We start from the raw sequence: 20914 nt of genomic DNA on the forward strand, positions 1-20914 counted from the left end.
TGACGTTCAATTGTAAAACTTAAATATACAAATTTTAAATTAGCTTTTAAATTTGTCTCAATAATTTAAAATAAATGTTTTGACATTTCTGTCACCATTCAAAAGTTGATCATTGGAAACTAATGTATGAATATTTCCTTCTGACTTACATACTTAGAAATATATGTTAAACACATAAACACCAGTTGGAAATTTACTTCATTTATTGTGTGAACTTGAAATAAACAGATCTTGCATATTTTCGTAGGGTTAATCCTGTAACTTTATTTCTGAGTGTTCATTGGAAACACACTTCTAGCCTGTGTTTGGGAGGAGGGCACATAAGAGGTTGGACAATTAAGTTAGCGAACTCACCCTAGAAAAATTTCTAACACCTCATTGTTGAATATCACTATGGTCACCTTCGAAATACTCCCCTTGGGAAGCTATGCACTGATGCCACACTTACTCCACCCTTCAAAGCAATTTTGGAACTCTTTTTCTGGAACGGCCATCACAGCTGTCATCGTATTACCCTTGATGTCCTGAATGTCATCAAAATGTCTTCCTTTCAGTATTTCTTTTATCTTCAGGTAAAGAAAGAAGTCAGATCAAGTGACTAGGAAGGGTGTTCCAATACAGTTATTTGTTTACTGGCTAAAAACTCCCTCACACACAGTGCGGTGTGAGCTGGTACATTGTCGTGATGCAAGAGACATAAATTATTGGCAAAATGTTCAGCTCGTTTTAGTCTAACTTTTTCACGCAGCCTTTTCAGCACTTCAAAATAGTAAACTTAGTTAACTGTTTGTCCAGTTGTTATAAATTCATAATGAATAATCCCTCTGCTATCAAAAAAGGTTAGCAACATTGTTGCAATGAGTTTACGAACTTAATTGTCATACCTCGTATACATGTATATGTTATTATATTGTTACATAACATATTCATAAATATGGAAGAAAATTAAAATATACTATCTTGACAGATATTTTTCTAATAGCAAGATTTAATAGTTTTAATAAAAATTAGAAAAATAATATTCAATTAAAAACTGTTTACTTATGGAGATACACTTTCTCTTATTTTTGTTGTTATGTAGCAGAGATTGTCTCAAAAATTTTAAAATTATAAAACATTTCCCCTGAAGCTTAAGAATAATAATTTGTGTTGCTTTATTAGAATTCATATTTATCAAGTTTAAAGATATGTTTTAATAATTACCCTATTGGTATGTGAATTTGTCATTTGGTAAGAGGGAAAGTTTTGATTACAATCCAGCAAATGACCAGTAGCCAGTGTGTTTAGAGGTGAGCTGTAAATATCTCTAAAAGACAATGAAAACTAGGAGAACTAGCTGTGAATGAAATATCATTCACTTGAAGACTTAAATACACTATGGAAAATTTTGATACTTATTATATCTAAAATAGTTTAGCTATTAAATTTATCTTTGAAAATTCTGTTAACAAATACAAATACATGAAACAAGGTAGTGAAATAATGGTAAAAATGATGGAGAGGGAAATAATGGACAGAGAATTTTTCATTAACATAAACAGTAGCTGTATTGAAAATAGCATCGAAATTTCTTGTAAGAACTATATTTTATTGAACTCAAGAATATAGCAAGCATGATAAGTTTTTGAAGAATAACTGCAGCCACTATGGCTGTGTGCATAAACTATCAGAACTATAACTCCAACTAGTAAATATAAATTTGAGGAGTCTCCCAGAGACTAAATTAAGCAACTCCAATAACAAAATTTCATAAAAATTATTCTTTAGTAATAATTCAATTATTGATTTAATGTAGCAGTATTAATCGGTATTTATCACACTGTAAAAATAGAACTTACTACCTTGTTTCCCAGAAATAAGACAGGATCTTATATTAATTTTTGCTCCAAAAGATGCATTAGGGCTTATGCTCAGTGGATGTCATTCTGAAAAATCATGCTAGGGCTTATTTTCCTGTTAGGTCTTATTTTGGGGGAAACCCAGTATTTCTCTGCTTGAAACTGTTCCAATATAGCAATCAATTTATTTCAAACTCACCCAGATAAGCATAATCTTATTAGTTAAATAATGTTATGTTTATATCTCTTTCCAAGTACATTTTCTCAATGAATCCCTACTTATATATCTTAATTAACTCACACAAGACTTTGGATGTCCAATATGTGTGTAAATAACAAAGGAAAAATGTAATTTTGGTTTAAGGTGAAGACTATGATTTATAATTATAAATCATGATTATGAACCAGTCTCTTAAGAAATGTGAGGTTGTAAGTATGTTACTTATGCTTAACACCACATTCTTCTATATGTCTTCACTAGATTTCATATGTCCATAGTCTACTACATTACAAAAACCGACAGTATTTTTTGAACTGTTTAACCATATTTATATCATCTCCTTTAAAAAAAAATGAGCTCAATATTTTAAGCATAGGCCAAAAGAAATTCCTTAGTAACTATATTGTAACAGAAAAAAATATTTAGGGGGTAAAGATGGAACTTATGAGATGGTTAAAAATTAGGAGTGATTATAGTTTAAAAAGTGTCTGATTAAAGGGAAGCCAAACAATTAGAAGTATCAGCTGATCCTATTTCCTTTAAAAATAGAATAAGGGTTAGACATATTTGGGGGACATATTAGTCTTTAACAACAGAACTCAATACTACAAATTACATAAAATATAAGTTACCTGATATGGTTCCCTTCTGCTCCCTTTGGCATATGCCCTGTGGTATCACCGTAGATGTGGTAGTTCTCTTTCTATACACTAGGGGGAGGTGTGACATAATTACTCTGGAGGGGTGGTGGGCAAATTGAAATCAACAAGGATGTATTTCCTATCACTGGTCTCTTCTTAGACACCGTGTTTCTCCCTTCATTTGCATAACAGCACACAAAATTAAGGATAATCAATAAACCATACTGCCCTTTCTTTGGAATTTTTTCATTCTCTTGTTTTTGCCCTATCGTAAACCTTAAATAAGGATATTTTACGACTTTCCTTGAGTTAGTATGAAAAGCAAGAGTCACAGATTTATCTTATGAAAAAAGTAATAATTGATAAATGAGTGTGTAATCACTACTCTTTATTTAAGTTAGCTGCTGTTTTTAAAGCCTCAAAATCTCACCTTCCAAGGTACACCAGTTGGGACAGAGATACTCATAGAAAAGAGATGCGAAGATCAGATTTCACAAGGCAGCATGGTTAGGCACCCGCTGAACAAAACAACTCAAGATTTCTACAAAGCTCTAGCTCCCTTGTTTAGCAAAGATATATGCCTGAGAAACTACCGTTTAGAGAAAACATAAAGCCATGTTAGGATTTAAAGGTCTGGCTGTAAAGAGTTCCTCTTTGAATTTTTCAGCTATTAAAGATAGACTCTTAAGGGAGTGGTGGGTTTTGGATGAGATCTGACTGTAAACTTAGACTATAGGTTGAATATAATTGAATCCACCGGGAAATGAACCACTTTTTTAAACATGAATCTTTAAGCAATTATCCCAACAATAATCATCAGAACGTTCTTGTAATTGGTCTGGATTTGATTTTCTTTGAATCCTGAATGATTCATATTACAGACGTGTATGTAAGTCATTCACAATTTATAAATGGCAACTTAACTTTAGTATTTATGAATTGCAATCAATACTCTGGCAATCAAAACACTCACCTTTTCTATTTCAATACTTCAATTTTCCTTGTCCTTCTTAACTCTTTCCCAGAACTGCTGGATCACAAGAAAGTAGTCTTCACTTGTGGATGTTTGTGATAATAGTTTGGGAAGAAAGACTCTCTGATGATTTGTAACTGATGTTGTAAATGAGTCAATCAGGAGTCAATCTCTCTCTCTCTCTCTCTCTCTCTCTCTCTCTCTCTCTCTCTCTCTCCCCCCTCCCTCCCTCCCCCCTCTCCCTCCCTCCCCCTCCTCCTCTCTCCTTCCCTCCCTCTTCCGCACCTCCGTGTGCGTGTGCGTGGAGTGGAAGGAGGGGTGGTGGTAGTGGTAGTGGTGGTGTTATTTACAAAATATGAATCTTAACAGATATCCCACTGATCTGCCTTAACGTTCATAGTTCAGCTTCAAAGCATGGGAGTTTGGGAATGTGCTTATCAACACTTATTTGGTTTAAGGAGATAAAATTCAAATTGCCGCATGGAACTTTAATAACAAGCTCGAGGCTAGATAAACACCAAGCCAACTACGTGTGGGTGGGTGGGTGTCTGCTTTACCTTGTATCTGCGCTGAGATGCGGATGACTGAAAAGACTGAAAAACGTAGAGCCCTAAATATTATTTAGCCAGATTTGAGTTTTAACAAGCTACAAAGCTTGAATTGACAGAGAGCCTTTCTCCTTAAAGGAGAGGAGCTTTCCCCCTGGAGAGACCCGGCCTCTTTTTCCCTGGGCTTCTACTTTTCTTCTGAAACACTTTCATAATCAAGTGACTTTCCTTGCATGGGCGCCTGGGGACAGCTGATTTTTCTCTGAGGATAAAGAAAGTTACATATGAATTGCTGTTGCTCGCGGTGTGTTTGCACCAGCGCGGGCAGAAGCGGGCGCGCGAGTGCCCTCGCATCGACACACACTCACTGAAGTGCACATCACACCCCCCAGAAACACACCACACACACACACACACACACACACACACCACATCCCTCTGCACCTCATTCACATGGGTCCACGCGAAGCCAGATTTGCTTCTCGCTTGGTATGGGTGTGTGTATAGTGCTGACGTGTGTGTGTGTGTGTGTGTGTGTGTGTGTGTGTGTGTGTGTTCAGCAACCCATCGGGAAGACCGCAGCTACCTTATTCTGCAAGCAAACTGCGATTCCGGTTCCTGTGTACACCGGTCAAAAATAATTAAATCGCTGTCAAACTTTTTTTCTTTCATTTAAACCTCTCCTTTCAAGAGGAAGACAGTGGTCTCACTGGAGAGACCCGGCGGCAAGGCCCCGGGAGCCACCGCTACAGCGGAGCGCTGGGCTCTGCTAGCCCGGCAGGTCTCCCATCTAACTGATCTAATCAATGACTCTGTAGCACTGGGGCTCTTGGCTCCGCCCCCGCCAGTCTCCTCTCTGCCTTCCATTGGGCGCAGGCGGAGGAGGCAGAGTCTTGCTCCTCACGCGGATTGGCTGGCAAGGAATCAGTATCAATGTTTAAGCGGCGGCGTGAGGTGAATAGAGTCAGTCAGCAAGAGGCGCTGAGCAGAGAGCAGGGACTGCGAGCCCGGCGGATGCGGCAGCGGCGGAGGGTGGCTGCGGAGACGCTACTCCAACTGTTGAATTTTCACCTTTCATTTCCTTCGATGTTTTGCTTGCGGAGATGGATTTATTTGCTTTGAAATCCGCACGTCTTTCACAGGCTGTGAGCTGATCCTGACAGGCACCAGATTGAGACCACCCGTGACAGAAAAGGAGAGGAAAAAAAAACAAAACACCTCTACAACGGACTGCACAATTAATTGTGCACATCAGTGCTGGACTTTGTGAACAGAGAACATTGAGAGGAAAATCATGAACTGTGATGCGGGGCTAAGCTATGAACAGTCCCTGGAATCCTGATTGTTTTTCTTTATTTTTCCCAAGACTCTAAAGATTTTGGGGTTCCTCACGCCTAACAAAAAAGGAAAGGTTTTTTTTTTTTTTTTTCAAAAAAAATAAATAAACAAATAAATACACCTAGCAAAACAGACGCCTTGTTTTCCTGAGCCTCGGACTCCAGCAGAAAGAGGTAGAGTAAAAGTGCTGGTGGATTCAGCTTCACCTTCCTCCTTCCCTCCCTCCCTTTCTCTCGCTTTTTCTTTTCCTCCAAAACATGAATCTGGCTTTTTCTTTTTTTTTCTTCTTCCTATAGAGTGAGTCAGAGAAAGCGTTAGGAAGAAGCCGCAACTAATATCTGAAGGGAGGACCATAAGGCGAGAGTGAATACGATTCGTTCCGCTGCCTCTGACTCATCTGGCAGATCGGAACACCTGCATTTCTGGATGTGTCATTCCCGCACGTCCAGGCGCCTCGAGAACCCGCAATAGTGTGTAGACAGACCTGTACCTACCATCCCCTCGGGGGCAGCTCCCGGGGGTGGGCGGCCCTGGCTGGACTGTCGGGGCCGCAGCTCCTGACTCCTGCCCTCCGCGAGTCGCCCCGAGACTGAGAGCGAGACTGCAGAATGCATCATGCCTAACCTTAATGTGTTGCTTTCCTCCAGCCCACTCCTACTAAAAAAAAAAATTGAAGGGGGAAAAAAACCCGCACTTTATTCGCTTCAAATATTCACCACTTTTATTCCTCGCCAAGGTTTTCCTTTCTAAATGAAGAGGACTGGGAGACAGGGCCATTGGAAGGAGATGCTGAATGGAAAGAAAAGAGAGGCACTTGACAGCCCAGCCCTGTGAATGCAGAGACTGTTTTTCCCTTCTAGCGAGAGACAGGGAGAGTGTGTGTGTGTGAGAACTGGGAGGTGGCTCCCCCTTCTTTTTTATTCTGCCTCCCCTCCCCCTTCAGATCTGCACATCCAACCATGAGTTGCCTGTTGATTTCCTTTCGCCAGGGAAGCAGAGCAAACTGGAATTAAACTGCAGCGAGAGAAGTCCTTGCTCGCCAGGAGAGAATGGGATGGTAGCGGCGGCTGCTGGCCTCGCGTAGAAAAATCAGTGTGTGTTCTCCGAAGAGAGGCGGAGATATATCGATACATTTCCCCCTTCCCAATAGACTCAGACCGCAAACGCGGATCATGCTGTGGCTTTCTTGACTTCAGGGGGAGAGCCTTTCCGAGGAAGAGAGGGAGGAGCTTGATGGAGGGAGGAAACTACAAATCGGGACACTAGTTCTTTGCGCTGCATTTCCTCCCCTCCCTTTGGCTGCTCGGAAAGGAGAGAGAGAGAGAGAGAGAAATAGAGAGAGAGCGAGAGAGAGAGAGAGAGAGAGAGAGAGAGAGAGAGAGCAAGAGAGAGAGAAAAATACGCGTGGCTGGGAGGATGCAGTCCGCCGCCGCCGTTCCTTCAGCCAGCAATGCAAGATTAGATCTCTAAATGCAGCAAAACACTGCCTGAAAACAGACTAGCCCGCGAAGCCAGCAGACATTTCACAGGGCTCCGGGGAAGCTTCAAAATACATCTGACTCTCTCCTCGTTTCTCCTCATCCCCATCAATTTCATCACAGGAGACGAGAAACAAGTAAGGATTTCACTTTCCGATCTGCCTTGAGACACACCTCCCGCTCCCTCCCCCACCCAATGTGAAGAGTATTCCGGAGGCGACCGTCAGGAGTGGATTTGCAGCGCCCAGGTGGGAGCGAGGAAAACCTACGGATTCTTAGCTCATTATCATCCCGGCCAGACTCGATTCACTTCTTATCGCCGGCATCATCGCTCAAGTTTGAGTCGCCTGAAGTCCGGGTGGCAGAGACAAAGCCCCGGGCTCGCCCCCAGCCGCAGGGAGCCGCCTTGCTCCGTGCCCCTGCAGCTCTGCTGCGCCTCTGCTTCTCGCCCAGTGCGGATGCTGTAGATCAACAGGTTCGGGAACTTGAGCGGAATAAGGAGAGACTGCCGGGTGCCGCAGCCCGGGAGCGGAGGGAAGGAAGGACCCACAGACTTGTGGCTGGCGTCGCGCGCTCACGTTGCGCCGGGGCTCCAGGCTGGCGCGCGCCCATCCGCTGGCCCCTCCAGTCCGGCTGGTCCTGCCCCCACCCCGCCGGTCTGGAATGTACCTTTCCATCTGTTGCTGTTTCCTGCTATGGGCTCCTGCCCTGACGCTCAAAAACCTCAACTACTCGGTGCCGGAGGAGCAAGGGGCCGGCACCGTGATCGGCAACATCGGAAAGGATGCTCGACTGCAGCCCGGGCTTCCGCCCGCAGAGCGAGGCGGCGGTGGCGGCGGGCGCAGCAAGTCCGGCAGCTACCGAGTGCTGGAGAACTCCGCGCCGCACCTGCTGGACGTGGACGTAGATAGCGGACTCCTTTACACCAAGCAGCGCATCGACCGCGAGTCCCTGTGCCGCCACAATGCCAAGTGCCAGCTGTCCCTCGAGGTGTTCGCCAACGACAAGGAGATCTGCATGATCAAGGTGGAGATCCAGGACATCAACGACAATGCACCCTCCTTCCCCTCGGACCAGATTGAGATGGACATCTCCGAGAACGCGGCCCCGGGCACCCGCTTCCCGCTCACCAGTGCACACGACCCCGACGCCGGCGAGAACGGGCTCCGCACCTATCTGCTCACGCGCGACGACCACGGCCTCTTCGCGCTGGACGTCAAGTCCCGCGGCGACGGCACCAAGTTCCCCGAGCTGGTTATCCAGAAGGCGCTGGACCGTGAGCAGCAGAACCACCACACGCTGGTGCTGACCGCCCTGGATGGCGGCGAGCCGCCGCGCTCCGCCACGGTGCAGATTAACGTGAAAGTCATTGACTCCAACGACAACAGCCCGGTCTTCGAGGCGCCCTCCTACCTGGTGGAGCTGCCCGAAAACGCCCCTCTGGGCACCGTGGTCATTGATCTGAATGCCACCGACGCCGACGAGGGTCCAAACGGCGAAGTGCTTTACTCCTTCAGCAGCTATGTGCCAGACCGCGTGCGGGAGCTGTTCTCCATCGACCCCAAGACCGGCCTGATCCGTGTCAAGGGCAACCTGGACTATGAGGAGAATGGGATGCTGGAGATAGACGTGCAGGCCCGAGACCTGGGCCCCAACCCCATCCCGGCCCACTGCAAGGTTACTGTCAAGCTCATCGACCGCAATGACAACGCGCCGTCCATCGGTTTCGTCTCCGTGCGCCAGGGGGCGCTGAGCGAGGCCGCCCCTCCAGGCACCGTCATCGCCCTGGTGCGGGTCACTGACCGCGACTCCGGCAAGAACGGGCAGCTGCAGTGCCGAGTCCTGGGAGGAGGGGGCACGGCCGGTGGCGGCGGCCTCGGGGGGTCCGGAGGCTCTGTGCCCTTCAAGCTTGAGGAGAACTACGACAACTTCTACACCGTGGTGACTGATCGCCCACTGGACCGGGAAACACAGGACGAGTATAACGTGACAATCGTGGCGCGGGACGGGGGCTCGCCTCCGCTCAACTCCACCAAGTCGTTCGCCGTCAAAATTCTGGACGAGAACGACAACCCGCCTCGTTTCACCAAGGGACTCTACGTGCTGCAGGTGCACGAGAACAACATCCCCGGAGAGTACCTGGGCTCGGTGCTCGCCCAGGATCCCGACCTGGGCCAAAACGGCACAGTGTCCTACTCCATCCTGCCCTCGCACATCGGCGACGTGTCCATCTACACCTATGTGTCTGTGAACCCCACCAATGGGGCCATCTACGCCCTGCGCTCCTTTAACTACGAGCAGACTAAGGCTTTTGAGTTCAAGGTGCTTGCTAAGGACTCGGGGGCGCCCGCGCACTTGGAGAGCAACGCCACTGTGAGGGTGACAGTGCTAGACGTGAATGACAATGCACCGGTGATCGTGCTGCCCACGCTGCAGAATGACACCGCAGAGCTGCAGGTGCCCCGCAACGCTGGTCTGGGCTACCTGGTGAGCACGGTGCGCGCCCTTGACAGCGACTTTGGCGAGAGCGGACGCCTGACCTACGAGATCGTAGACGGTAACGATGACCACCTGTTTGAAATCGATCCGTCCAGCGGCGAGATCCGCACGCTGCACCCCTTCTGGGAGGACGTGACGCCGGTGGTGGAGCTAGTGGTGAAGGTGACTGACCACGGCAAGCCCACCCTGTCCGCGGTGGCCAAGCTCATCATCCGCTCGGTGAGCGGCTCCCTGCCGGAGGGGGTTCCCCGGGTGAACGGGGAGCAGCACCACTGGGACATGTCGCTGCCGCTCATCGTGACTCTCAGCACTATCTCCATCATCCTCCTAGCGGCCATGATCACCATCGCCGTCAAGTGCAAGCGCGAAAACAAGGAGATCCGCACTTACAACTGCCGCATCGCCGAGTACAGCCACCCGCAGCTGGGAGGGGGCAAAGGCAAGAAGAAGAAGATCAACAAAAATGACATCATGCTTGTGCAGAGCGAGGTGGAGGAGAGGAACGCCATGAACGTCATGAATGTGGTTAGCAGCCCCTCCCTGGCCACCTCCCCCATGTACTTCGACTACCAGACCCGCCTGCCCCTCAGCTCGCCCCGGTCGGAGGTGATGTATCTGAAACCGGCCTCCAACAACCTGACTGTGCCTCAGGGGCACGCGGGCTGCCACACCAGCTTCACCGGACAAGGGACTAATGCGAGCGAGACCCCTGCCACTCGGATGTCCATAATTCAGGTAGGAGACTTTTAGCATAACTGGGACTTCATTGCTGCTTTTGGAGCTGTCCTGAAACCTTTGGTACAGGACATGCCACATTGCCAGCAGCAGTGAGAGGGGAAACTTTTTTCTAATTACGATGGTTACACTTTTGTCAAGGTGTGTACAACTATTCTGTACATAACCCCTCCCATGTAAATAGCCTAAAATCTACAAGTTGTAAATGTCTTACTTTTATTGTGTTTTTAAAGTTTATTTTTATAGGTTTAAAAACATTAGCGGTATTCAGTAGGAATAGTTTATGTCACTTTATTTTTATTTGTTGGTCTACATTTCTTTCCATAACAAAGGATACCCAGAGTAGAAAAAAAATTGCTTTACTTAATTCACTTAAAAAGTTTTTAATTCTATTAAAAATCTGATGCCAAGTGAAAGAAATGTATACCCAAATATTAAGAAGTTAGCTACTTGCAATATAGCAACCAGTCAGAATTTCAGAGCCTGAATCAATTTGAGCTAAGTTTTCTCTCCCCAAAATGTCAATTTTGTATTTAAAAAGTGTTTTAAAGAACATTAACCTCACATATTCTTTAGCTGAAACTGCAGCATAATGAAATAAGTGTAGCTTAAGCTTTGGAAATGTGACCTAAGCCCTGAACATCTTTCAAAAGTTTGAATAAATGTGGACTCTGGGTAATGATAACTATCTATAAAGAACTGAAATTTATTTTGTCCTGTAGTTTTCCTGATCTGTTTATTGGAGTGACTGAGGAATGAACAAAGCTCACCAGAGTCACAGATACATTTTGGGCTGTTGAAAACTGGAGGCAAAGTTTCACTAAAGGCAATTGTGCCAGAAAGAATAACAGATGTATCTAGTTTGCATACAGTGTATTCTCAATATATCTAAGTGATATTTAATACATATCGGGTAGTATTGTCCAAAATTATTGATGAATGAAAAAACCGACTCAGCGTGGGCATAGATTCTAATGACAGCAGGTGACTGTCCTGTGTGTAGTCACTGCCAAGTTTCTTTTATCTACTATTGAGTTGTATCACAGGAAAACTTAATTCTTGCTTATTATGAATGCATGTTGGTACAAATTACTCTGGATGAGCAGTATTTGAAATTCAAGATTGAGTTTAACTAAAAGTGACACTTTGGGAAGAAGATTAGTTTGGGGCAATGAAAATAATGTGTTCGTTATGCTTTGAAAAGCACATACCTTTTAATGATACTTGACTCAGTAATGTTTTAATTATTAAAATTTCATAATCTTATCTTTTCTAAGTGTAACACATACTAAAATTTAGCAGAACATACTTTCTTATAATAGTATGATGTCCTTGTAAAACACTCATGTACTTGATGCTACTGAATACTACACTATCAGTTGCAATATTAAATCCCACTTCTTATGGTGTTTACTCTTTACCAGTAATCATGATTTTTTTGAGGTCTATATAAAACTAAACAAGGAATTTCTCCCTTAAAAACCAATTGTGGTTTCTGTGAAAGTCTTTCTGTGAGTGTGTAAAACTGGTATTTATACTAATCAATCTCTTTAGGAGATACGTTAAAATTTACATTTATAGCCCTTTTGCAGTCATTTACAAATACACAGATGTTATATACTTGTATTTTCACCATTGGCAATTACAGAGCTATCACAGAGGATTAATGCTTAACCTTCCACTTGAAGTGCTGTCAGTTGAATTCTTATTTAGGCTCCAAGTATTAAGGAAGTTGGTGCAGTAGAATTCTCAGCAAGCCTCATTCCTTGGTCAGATTAGTGAGGACCACCTTGGATGGAAGTCTGTAGAAGGTTTTGCGGGACAGGGCTGCCCATACTATATATTCAAGAACCATGCTGTTCTTGAAGCTGCTCATTGCTTGATGGATGGATGTTGCTGCTGCTGCTGATTCCTCTCATTAGCAGTAAATAAGGAGCTAAAGGAAATATCACACACACACACACACACACACACACACACACACACACAGAGTTTAAACAGAAAACAGAAGGCAAACTTCCTTGCCATTCCTTTTCTTCTAGAATCTTAATCCATACCATAAAGACACACAAAAAATCCTTTCAAAGTTCTTTAATTTTTTTCCAAAGTGGCTCAGTTTCCCATATTGCTCCAGTCTCAGAAATATGCTCAATGTAAACTATTAAAACAGGCTCTTTTTTTCTTCCTGAGTTTTTTTTTTTTTCCTCTTTCTTCTGTAAAGGATGTTTTGTAAATTCCTAATATGTTAATTTCCTGAAATGTTTCATTTAAATGTTTCAGATATGTCTCAATACCTATTAGGGAGAACAGAGTAAATTGACTACAGTGACCTTTCTTTTTTCTTTTTTTAAACTAGTGTGCTACAAACACTTTGTGCTGAAGTGACATGCCTAAATTAAGGTGTTTGGGTATCCCATTATCTTGTTTCAAGTGCACTTATTAGTGGGTGTACTTAACACAGCCGAGGAAACTAGTCACCTCACATGTACTTCTGAAGGAAGAAGTTTAATCCATCAGCATGCACTCTAACTAGCAGCTACTAGAGCTGGTTTATCTTTATTTTCCAGCATCTTGTGTGTCGTTTAGAAGGTGTGCAGTGTATTTCTATTGATAGAATGAAAAGAGGTTCACAATTGTTTGAGATACACTGGTAAAGAGTGGTGATATGAAACTTAGAAAATTCAGAATTAATAAGACTCATGGTATAGCTCAAATTAAGATTTGTTTAAATATCAAAAGATTTTGTGTGTGTCGCAGGGCCTAATACTTTAAGCTTAATATCTGTAGGTTCTTGGAAATAAGGGTATTTTTATTGAACAGGGATGCAGAACTATCATGGAAGCTGGTGTAGAAAGACTGGTTTGTGAGAAGAGATTTTAATTTCAGGTTTTCAAGAGATTTTATTTCAAGTTCCTCAGCTGGAATAAAGTCAGTCTATGAAGTGTTTAAACAATAGCCTAGGGATTAAAATATCCTCAGTAGATTGACTCATAATACCACATAGTTATAATGAAATATTTTATTCATTTTAAAGCTATAAAACTGATTTTGAAAAATAGCACAGATTTTGTGGTAGGTAAGGCAAATTAATTGTCATGCAAATTTATAAAAGCACTTTTCAGAGGAGCAATTTCCATGTGGATTATTTCATATGTTAATATCAGAATCTAAAATCAAGTAGAGATCATTAGTAATTGTCACGAGTAACTGATCATCTGACTGCTCATCCTGGCTTATTAAGAATTATTTCCAGTCTCAGGGTAACTTCTCAACAGGTGTTTTCAATGAAAGCTTCACTGAGAAGAGGGGAGGAGGCTGGGACTTCTCCCTAGTGGGAGAATTTCTAGATTGTTTGAACATCTGTGTTTTCAGATTTTTTGGTAGCACTACTACAAGTCATTTTAATATTCTTTCAAAGAAGAAAATACATGGAGCCAGCAGAATAAGTTCTAAAATGAATTTTTAGAAGGAATACAGTGTTTCACAGTTCAATTTTAAATGCCTCATAGTAGCATTGACTTTAGATTCTTTATGCTAGACGAGAAAATCCTTTTGAGCTATGAGCATGGCCTTTTCAGTAAAAGGGAATTAAATACATGGTAAATATATAAAAATGAAACTGAGACATAAAGGACTACATAAAGTCTTATAGTGTAGATAACAAAACTCAGTATTTTAGAATGAAGAGATGAAAGAGAAAGTATATCTTCACTAGAAACATTAATCTTTGTCTGCTTTTATTCCTACTTCTCTAATACAAGAGATTCTTGACAATAGGAACTCACATGAAGTCTCAAGATCATGACCTTCAAAACTTCGTGCTCTAGATGTTAGTGACTTCAGTAACATGCACAGAGTGTACAAACATTTTTTTTTTCTTCACTTGTAATTTTGAAGATATTTTACTACAATGTTATTCTAAGAGCACAGTTTGATTCGTTACATGAAATAATTTCCATAAACTTTATATGCATCTTCTTTATATGGGCTATGTTTATCTGAGTAGGCAAGGAATGTTCCTTGCTTGCTGCATGCCTCCAGGAGTATCGTGTACACTTGATTGTTTTATAAAGATTTTTAAATGACAGCAGGATTAATTCCTACTTCAAATTAACATGCGTCCATAATCATAACACTTGTTTTATCATATATTAAAAGTAGTATAAGTAAAGTACAATAATTAAAAAAATACTCAGCCATTAGTGTTTTGACTATCTTTCTACAAGCGTTTAAAATCCAAATTATTATCATCATTCCTAATATATTGTTACTTTGATTCTTAGTTTTGTGTGTGCCCATAAAAATCTGAGCTCCAATATAAATCTGTGTGCATTTCTCCATGTTACAATAAATGAAAACATAAAAAATATAATTTTTAATTATATGAACTATAAACCTGAGAATCTTATTTTTAATATTAGTTGATATACCTACTTCTAAGGTAATATCTTCTTCATCCATTAGTTTTTAGTTTTCAATAAACTTTCTGAAGTACTAGCTAGGTAACACCTACCATCCTTACACAGATAATCCAGTAGTCTTTTATAAACATAAGACGAAGATAATTTTTAATTTTACTTGAGTTCTATGAGTGAGTTCTATAATTTTACTTGCGTTCTATGAGAGAATTCTATAATTTTATATGTGTTCTATAAGTGAGTTTTATAATTTCAATAAATTTATCATGCATGAGTCTACATGGAGGATTTTAGAATTGTATTCTTGGCATGTTATTTAAGGCTGTGTCTAAGCATGAAAAATATCAGGTCATAGAAAAGTATGCCCTACAATTCCTATCTTAACTGCTTGAACAGTTTTTAGTCAAGAAAATAATTTACATATTTTAAACAACCCAAAATCATATTTTCCAGAAACTTTTCTCTATAAAGTAGATGTTCTAATATACATTATTCATCTTTTTACAGTGCATAGATGCAGGTTTATATATGAGGTTAAAATAAATTAATTATTATTAAAATAATCCCAAATATCATTCCTATTAAAGGACCAAGAAATATACATATTTAAAAAGAAAAATCCTTAAAAATCGCCAGATACATATTTAATACTGTTTAAAAATATAGTATTTGTACTTTATCATGTTTCACTACCATTGTCAGGTTTCAAATTTTTCACTGTTAATTCTGCTTATGTAATATCATGCATTAGAAATATATATATGTGTATATATATATGTGTGTGTATATATATATATATATACAGATATATATATGAAATAGGTATAAATTAATAAAATACTTGATGTTTTTTCAGACTAATAAATGTTTATTTGCATTTACTGCAGTGCAAGTTGGCTCTGCCTATAATTATGAACATGTGAACAATAACACTACTTGGAAAAATTAAAGTATTTGTATACATGTATATACAGCTTTATATTTTCAGTGTAATGCATGTAAATACATATGCACAGATATTAGCTCATTTTTATATATTATTAGTTCAAAGGCAGTTCTCTTTTGAAGGATGAACTCAAACCATTATTTTTCCTTGAAAATATGTTAAAACTTATTGATTTTAGTGTTTCCAAGTTTCAAATGGTTTGAAGTTCCTTAGAGTAGAGCCTGTGATTCTAGAGCAGAGCAGTTAAAGAACAACTGGCCTTCAGTGGAGTTTATGCAGATTAAAAGAGAAAGAAAGTCTCATCCAAGTTTCTGATTCTTTAGAGGATGGTAGACTGGCTGGAGGCATTGTGAGACCATGCACTGTGAGTCAGATGATGAAACAGCAGGAGGAAGATGAAGCCACTGGAACTGGGCTCCTGCCAGTTAGGAAGTAAAACTTAAGTCCCTTACGCTGAGAAGTCTTGCAATACACTCAATAGTGGGTAAATTCTTACAAATGCACCCGCTAATTATAGTATTAGTCATTGCTCCAGAATGTATTCCCCTCAGTGATAACTTCTGTTTAATAAATCCCACAGGGCATTATCTTAAAGTTATATTTTAGTCAATGCATTAGGGAAGGATTTCTTTCTTTCTTTTTTTTTGTATTGAATTCCTTCAACCAGTGACTGTATATTTATTGGAGAATAGCATGAAGTTCATTTTGGCTATTAATGTGAAGATAGTGTGACTTCTGCCACCTACCTACAAAACACTTTTAAAGTTCATCAGTCCTACACTAATCTATTGTCAACCTATTTTAGTAAAGGAGCCGTTGACAAGAATTTCCTGCCATGGCTCACAGTATTATTTTGTAGTCAGTCATAGCTTTCACCGCTGGCTTTGACAGTGATATATTGCTATCCTTTGGTCTCCTGAAATAAATTATCTATAATAAAGAAGTCCTTAATGACATCAAAATTCCATGCTGTGACTAAGCAGAAGCTTACTGTGCTTCTTTGCCACTGCAGAAGTGTAAGTTCAATAGTTTTAAGGTAAAGGAAAAGCAAAAAAAAAAACAAAAAAAAAAGAGAGAGAGAGAGCAAAATGCAGATGCAGATTGTGGCTGCCTGGGTGGCACCTTTCACTTGTATGCACCAGGTTCTTCCAGTGAGCGACTGTAAAATTGGTTTCAGTCAGTGTTTGATATCCATGTGGCACACTTCTATTTGTTCTGGTCCTAGTGACATTCTGATTACTGGTATTTGTAGGTCTTGCCCTGGATCTATTCCAGACAGTTTTATTGCACTGAAATAGCTCTTACAGTTCATTGAGCATCTAGCCTAACTGTGTTGAATATGATTGGCACGTTTGCATATATTTATTCAAAAAATAAGGCAATGAAACAGCATAATTATGGGAAAACGAATCATAACAATAAAAGACCATTTAAGTTAACAAGCTTCGTGATCAAAGGATAAATACAGGTTGGATAAATGAGACTTTAGATGTAACTAATCTACATAAACAGACTTTGGGTTGATTAGAGGAATGGAATATATTAAAATAATTTAATAGTATTAGAAATGAATTTTATTCAATAATTTTGAAATATTTAAAGACCTGTGTCATTTTCTTTGTTTGTATTCAATAACATAGTCATGAACCAAATTTACATTGGATGAAAAATGGGCAAGGTAAAGATAAATGTAATCTCAAGCTTCTATATATTTCTGGAATTTACCCTGTCTGAGCAGTATTTATTATTTTATGAACTTGTAATGTTTTTGAATGATTTTTAATTAGTGGAATACATTAAAGGGACCATTTAAAGGACAATTTCTTATTTACTCTCTTTATCAGCTAAAAGCAGCCTTTGTGGAATTTGAAAGCAAGAGCATTAAAACTCTATTTCAAGTTTTCTAAGCTATATATTCATTCATTGTTGTTTTGTAGATGCATACTGTTTTTAAGAGACACTGGGTACATGTTTGTAAACTATGTTAATACATAATATAGATAATGACTTCATATTCAGAAAGTTTCTAATACTATTTTAATAATATATGTATTTTTAAATAACAAAATTGACTTAGAGTGTGACTAAATAACTTCTTTCCAACAGCAATGGTGCTTTAGGTTTATTTTCGTCGGCTTTTTTAATGATAACTTTTTTAAAATGTAACTTAAGCATAAGTCATCAATTGCTATACTTCTTGACAGTATTTCTACCCGAATCCTTCATAACCATTGCTAAGTAACGATTGGATTGTACTTGTACCTAGAATTTCAATGTGTCCAATTCAATGAAACTCAAAGGTAATACACATATATATCCTAAATTTCAATAGCTTATCTTTATAAAGCAGAAATACAACAGGTATTTTATTGTAGGCAGAAACGGTCACAGGGGTCCAAACATCTTTCGTAATTTTACTGTACAACTCAACTTTAGACTATCGATGTCTTAGATAAATTCTTAAAATTTTATTTATTTGCACTATGAACATATACATCAGTTTTGAAACCTAAAACTATAGTTTCACCCATAAGATATAATCTGCCTTTTCTATCAAAGACCCCAATATAAATACCTTTGCTGAAGGTACTCATTTTATTTTCCATACAGAATATTTTTTCAGAGTATACTGAGATAACTTAATGACTGAATATTCACTAGAGTTTTTGCTATTTCACCAGAGCAACTGCATATGCAGAATTGATATTTATAAAAACAATTCACCTATGATTATAATCAGGATTATCTAACCACAGTGTAAAGTGGCCAATGCATGCTTTTACTGATGTCTCCATTTCAGTTGATGAGATGACAGTAAGAAATTAGAATGTTTGAGAAATAATATGCTTAAATTCTTGCAAAATTTATTATGAAAAATGTTATTTAGTATTTTGGGAATAAAAGGAATTACCTTCAAGAGGGAATATTATCAAACTCAAACCTGATAATTGCTTAATGACACATCTTTTTACAAATATTGTCATAAAAACTTTCTGAAAACCTGAAAAATAATTTGCTTCGATTTTATAGTTTTATCAGCAAAAAACTAGAATATTGTTTAAATATTGGTGAGTTCTAATCAATATCTTCTTGGGACAGTATCTTCTTACTTTCTATTTTGCGTTTTCAATTTTGCATCTATTTTAAAATAGTTTATCCCAAATTAACTTATTGCATGAAGAATGTGAATAAGAGTTGTTATAAATCATACAAAACAAAAGAGAAATCAGGCATCAATCTTTATTATCATTAAGATAGAGTTAAAGATTACATACGAACTTGCCTTCACGTAGTTTCAAGGCAAGACCCTTAATTATTTTATTTTTATTATTTTAAGCTTTGCATTACCTCTTGTTACAATTGGGTTTTTTTGTTTGTTTGTTTTAAATCAACACCTAATCTCTTATTTTAATCTTTGTTGATTAAAGCAGAAAAACCTAAAGAAAAAAAGTTCCGCGATACACATTGACTCTTACTTGGTATGGTTTGCCCGGAATACCTTTGTAATTTTAGTAAACAATGAAAATGTGTTGGTGTTAATTCATGAACCTAAGTGTAAAGTAAGATAGAGGATTATTGAGAGCAGATATATGTATATATGAAAGATAGCAAACATTTTAACACAGCACATAGATTGAAAAAGTGTATAACCTTGCATGTTTAGTACTGGCAGATGCAGGGATAGTAGTGATTATTAGCTGAATTTTCAGATCCTGTCTTTCTAGGAAAGCTACTACTTATCCCTAGATAATAATAAGTCAGGAATTAAGAGAACTATCTTATTAAACAAATCGCACTCACAGGAATTTGTAAGGGTTATTGGCAAAAGCCAGTGTGGCCCTAATATCAGACGTGCCAATACCAATGAATGAAGCAATATGCCTAATTGGAGAAACTGAAAGACAGGTATGTATTTAAGGAAGTACTTTTTTTCCTGATTTTGAGCAACAGACTTTCCACATTCTTTTTTATTTTTTTTTAATATAATCAAGACAATTACATAGTAATTTGGGTTAAAATACATGCCCAGTTCCCCATCTCAAAACCCAATTTGTTACCACCTGTGGCTATTTCTATTAAAAAAAAAAGAAACATAATTACTATGAGTCTCAGCAGTTTTAGAGTAAATTTTTGCAATTACAATACCTCCCTTGGGTCGATGTGTGAAAATGGCAGATTAATTCCTGCCAGGATCTTTCTGTTCCTCGTGCATTTTTTAGATTTGGTGTAGTGTGCTTATTAGAGTGGCTCTGTTTGCTGTGGTTAAAGGTTATGTCAGTGTTTCTATAGTAAATCTCTAGAAATAAAGATCCACAAGTCAGCTATTAAATTTTGCTTTAGGCGAGAAGTTGACACAGAAAATCTTAGCAAAGGAGTAGATAATATTTTCCAGCACGCTCCTCTGTTGCCTGGTTAAGTTTGAAGTAAATGACAGTGAGACCATTTGGCAGTGTTGAGAATGCAGGACTTAGATGGGCAGGTACAAAGGATTGCAGTCCTTTGAACTATAAAACAATATCTAATCAGCAGAAATCAATGGAAGTATTTTTACTTCATGCTTGATGCTAAAGATACTTAATGCATAAAAATTTTAAAGAGTCATAATAAAGATACTGAGACAATGATGAGCAGGTCATGCTACCAGTTTCCATTCATTTCTCCTTCGGGTTGTGGTGTAGAACCTCTATTCTTAATAAAGATCTAATTGATCTATATACAAACTAATGAATGTTATTAAGTCTGAACAGTTTTAAACCTCTGGATCAGTGATGCAACTCTTTATTAGTGAAGTTAATTTGTCACAACGCTGTGTAGATAACAGAACACCTGAGGAAGGGCCACCATCATCTTGTTTGTTCCTCACTGCAGTTGAGAGAACCTAGCATGGTTTCTAATACATAGTTGGCAGTGAAAAAATATGAATTCTTCATAATTTCCTGTGATCACCGATCAGATATGAGCCAGAGCTTAGCATTCAAACCCCCAAAGGACTAAGGCCAAAGTCTAAGATATTGTTTACAGAAAAATGCTGAAATAATGATATGCTGCTAAATAATTTATTTAAAGGTGACATATTTTGATAATTTTTGTTTATAGTTGTTACCTTTTTAATAGCTACAATGAAAATTCCTATGCAATTCTATTGATCATATTTCATGTTCATGGAATAAAACGTGATCAAGTTTCATAATTATGAGTATCAACTTTCACAGAATTTGTTTTTTATATATACATACATATATATGTGTATATTTATAAACACATAAATATATATGCAGC

The 20914-nt window shown here is 39.3% G+C and overlaps 1 protein-coding gene and 1 long non-coding RNA gene across 6 annotated transcripts in view; one reads left to right on the forward strand and one right to left on the reverse strand.

The window, feature by feature from the left end:
* Positions 1-3819, reverse strand: part of LOC141571285 (uncharacterized) — a 43520-nt gene extending 39701 nt beyond the window's left edge. The window contains exon 1 of the long non-coding RNA XR_012496046.1: positions 3673-3819. This is a non-coding gene — a long non-coding RNA (uncharacterized LOC141571285). The remainder of the gene's footprint in view (positions 1-3672) is intronic.
* A 1353-nt stretch (positions 3820-5172) lies between these two features.
* PCDH17 (protocadherin 17) overlaps positions 5173-20914 on the forward strand; it is a 93687-nt gene continuing 77945 nt past the window's right edge. The window contains exons 1-2 of one of the 5 annotated variants that reach the window (XM_019712614.2): positions 5173-5731; positions 5855-10270. In XM_019712614.2, the coding sequence (XP_019568173.1) occupies positions 7700-10270 (2571 nt within the window). In that variant the 5' untranslated portion in view covers positions 5173-5731; positions 5855-7699. The other 4 variants (XM_019712615.2, XM_074329348.1, XM_019712616.2 and 1 more) reach the window with 4 other exon arrangements.

This window comes from Rhinolophus sinicus, linkage group LG04 (genome assembly GCF_036562045.2).
Source record: "Rhinolophus sinicus isolate RSC01 linkage group LG04, ASM3656204v1, whole genome shotgun sequence".
Classification (NCBI taxonomy): Eukaryota; Metazoa; Chordata; class Mammalia; order Chiroptera; family Rhinolophidae; genus Rhinolophus; species Rhinolophus sinicus.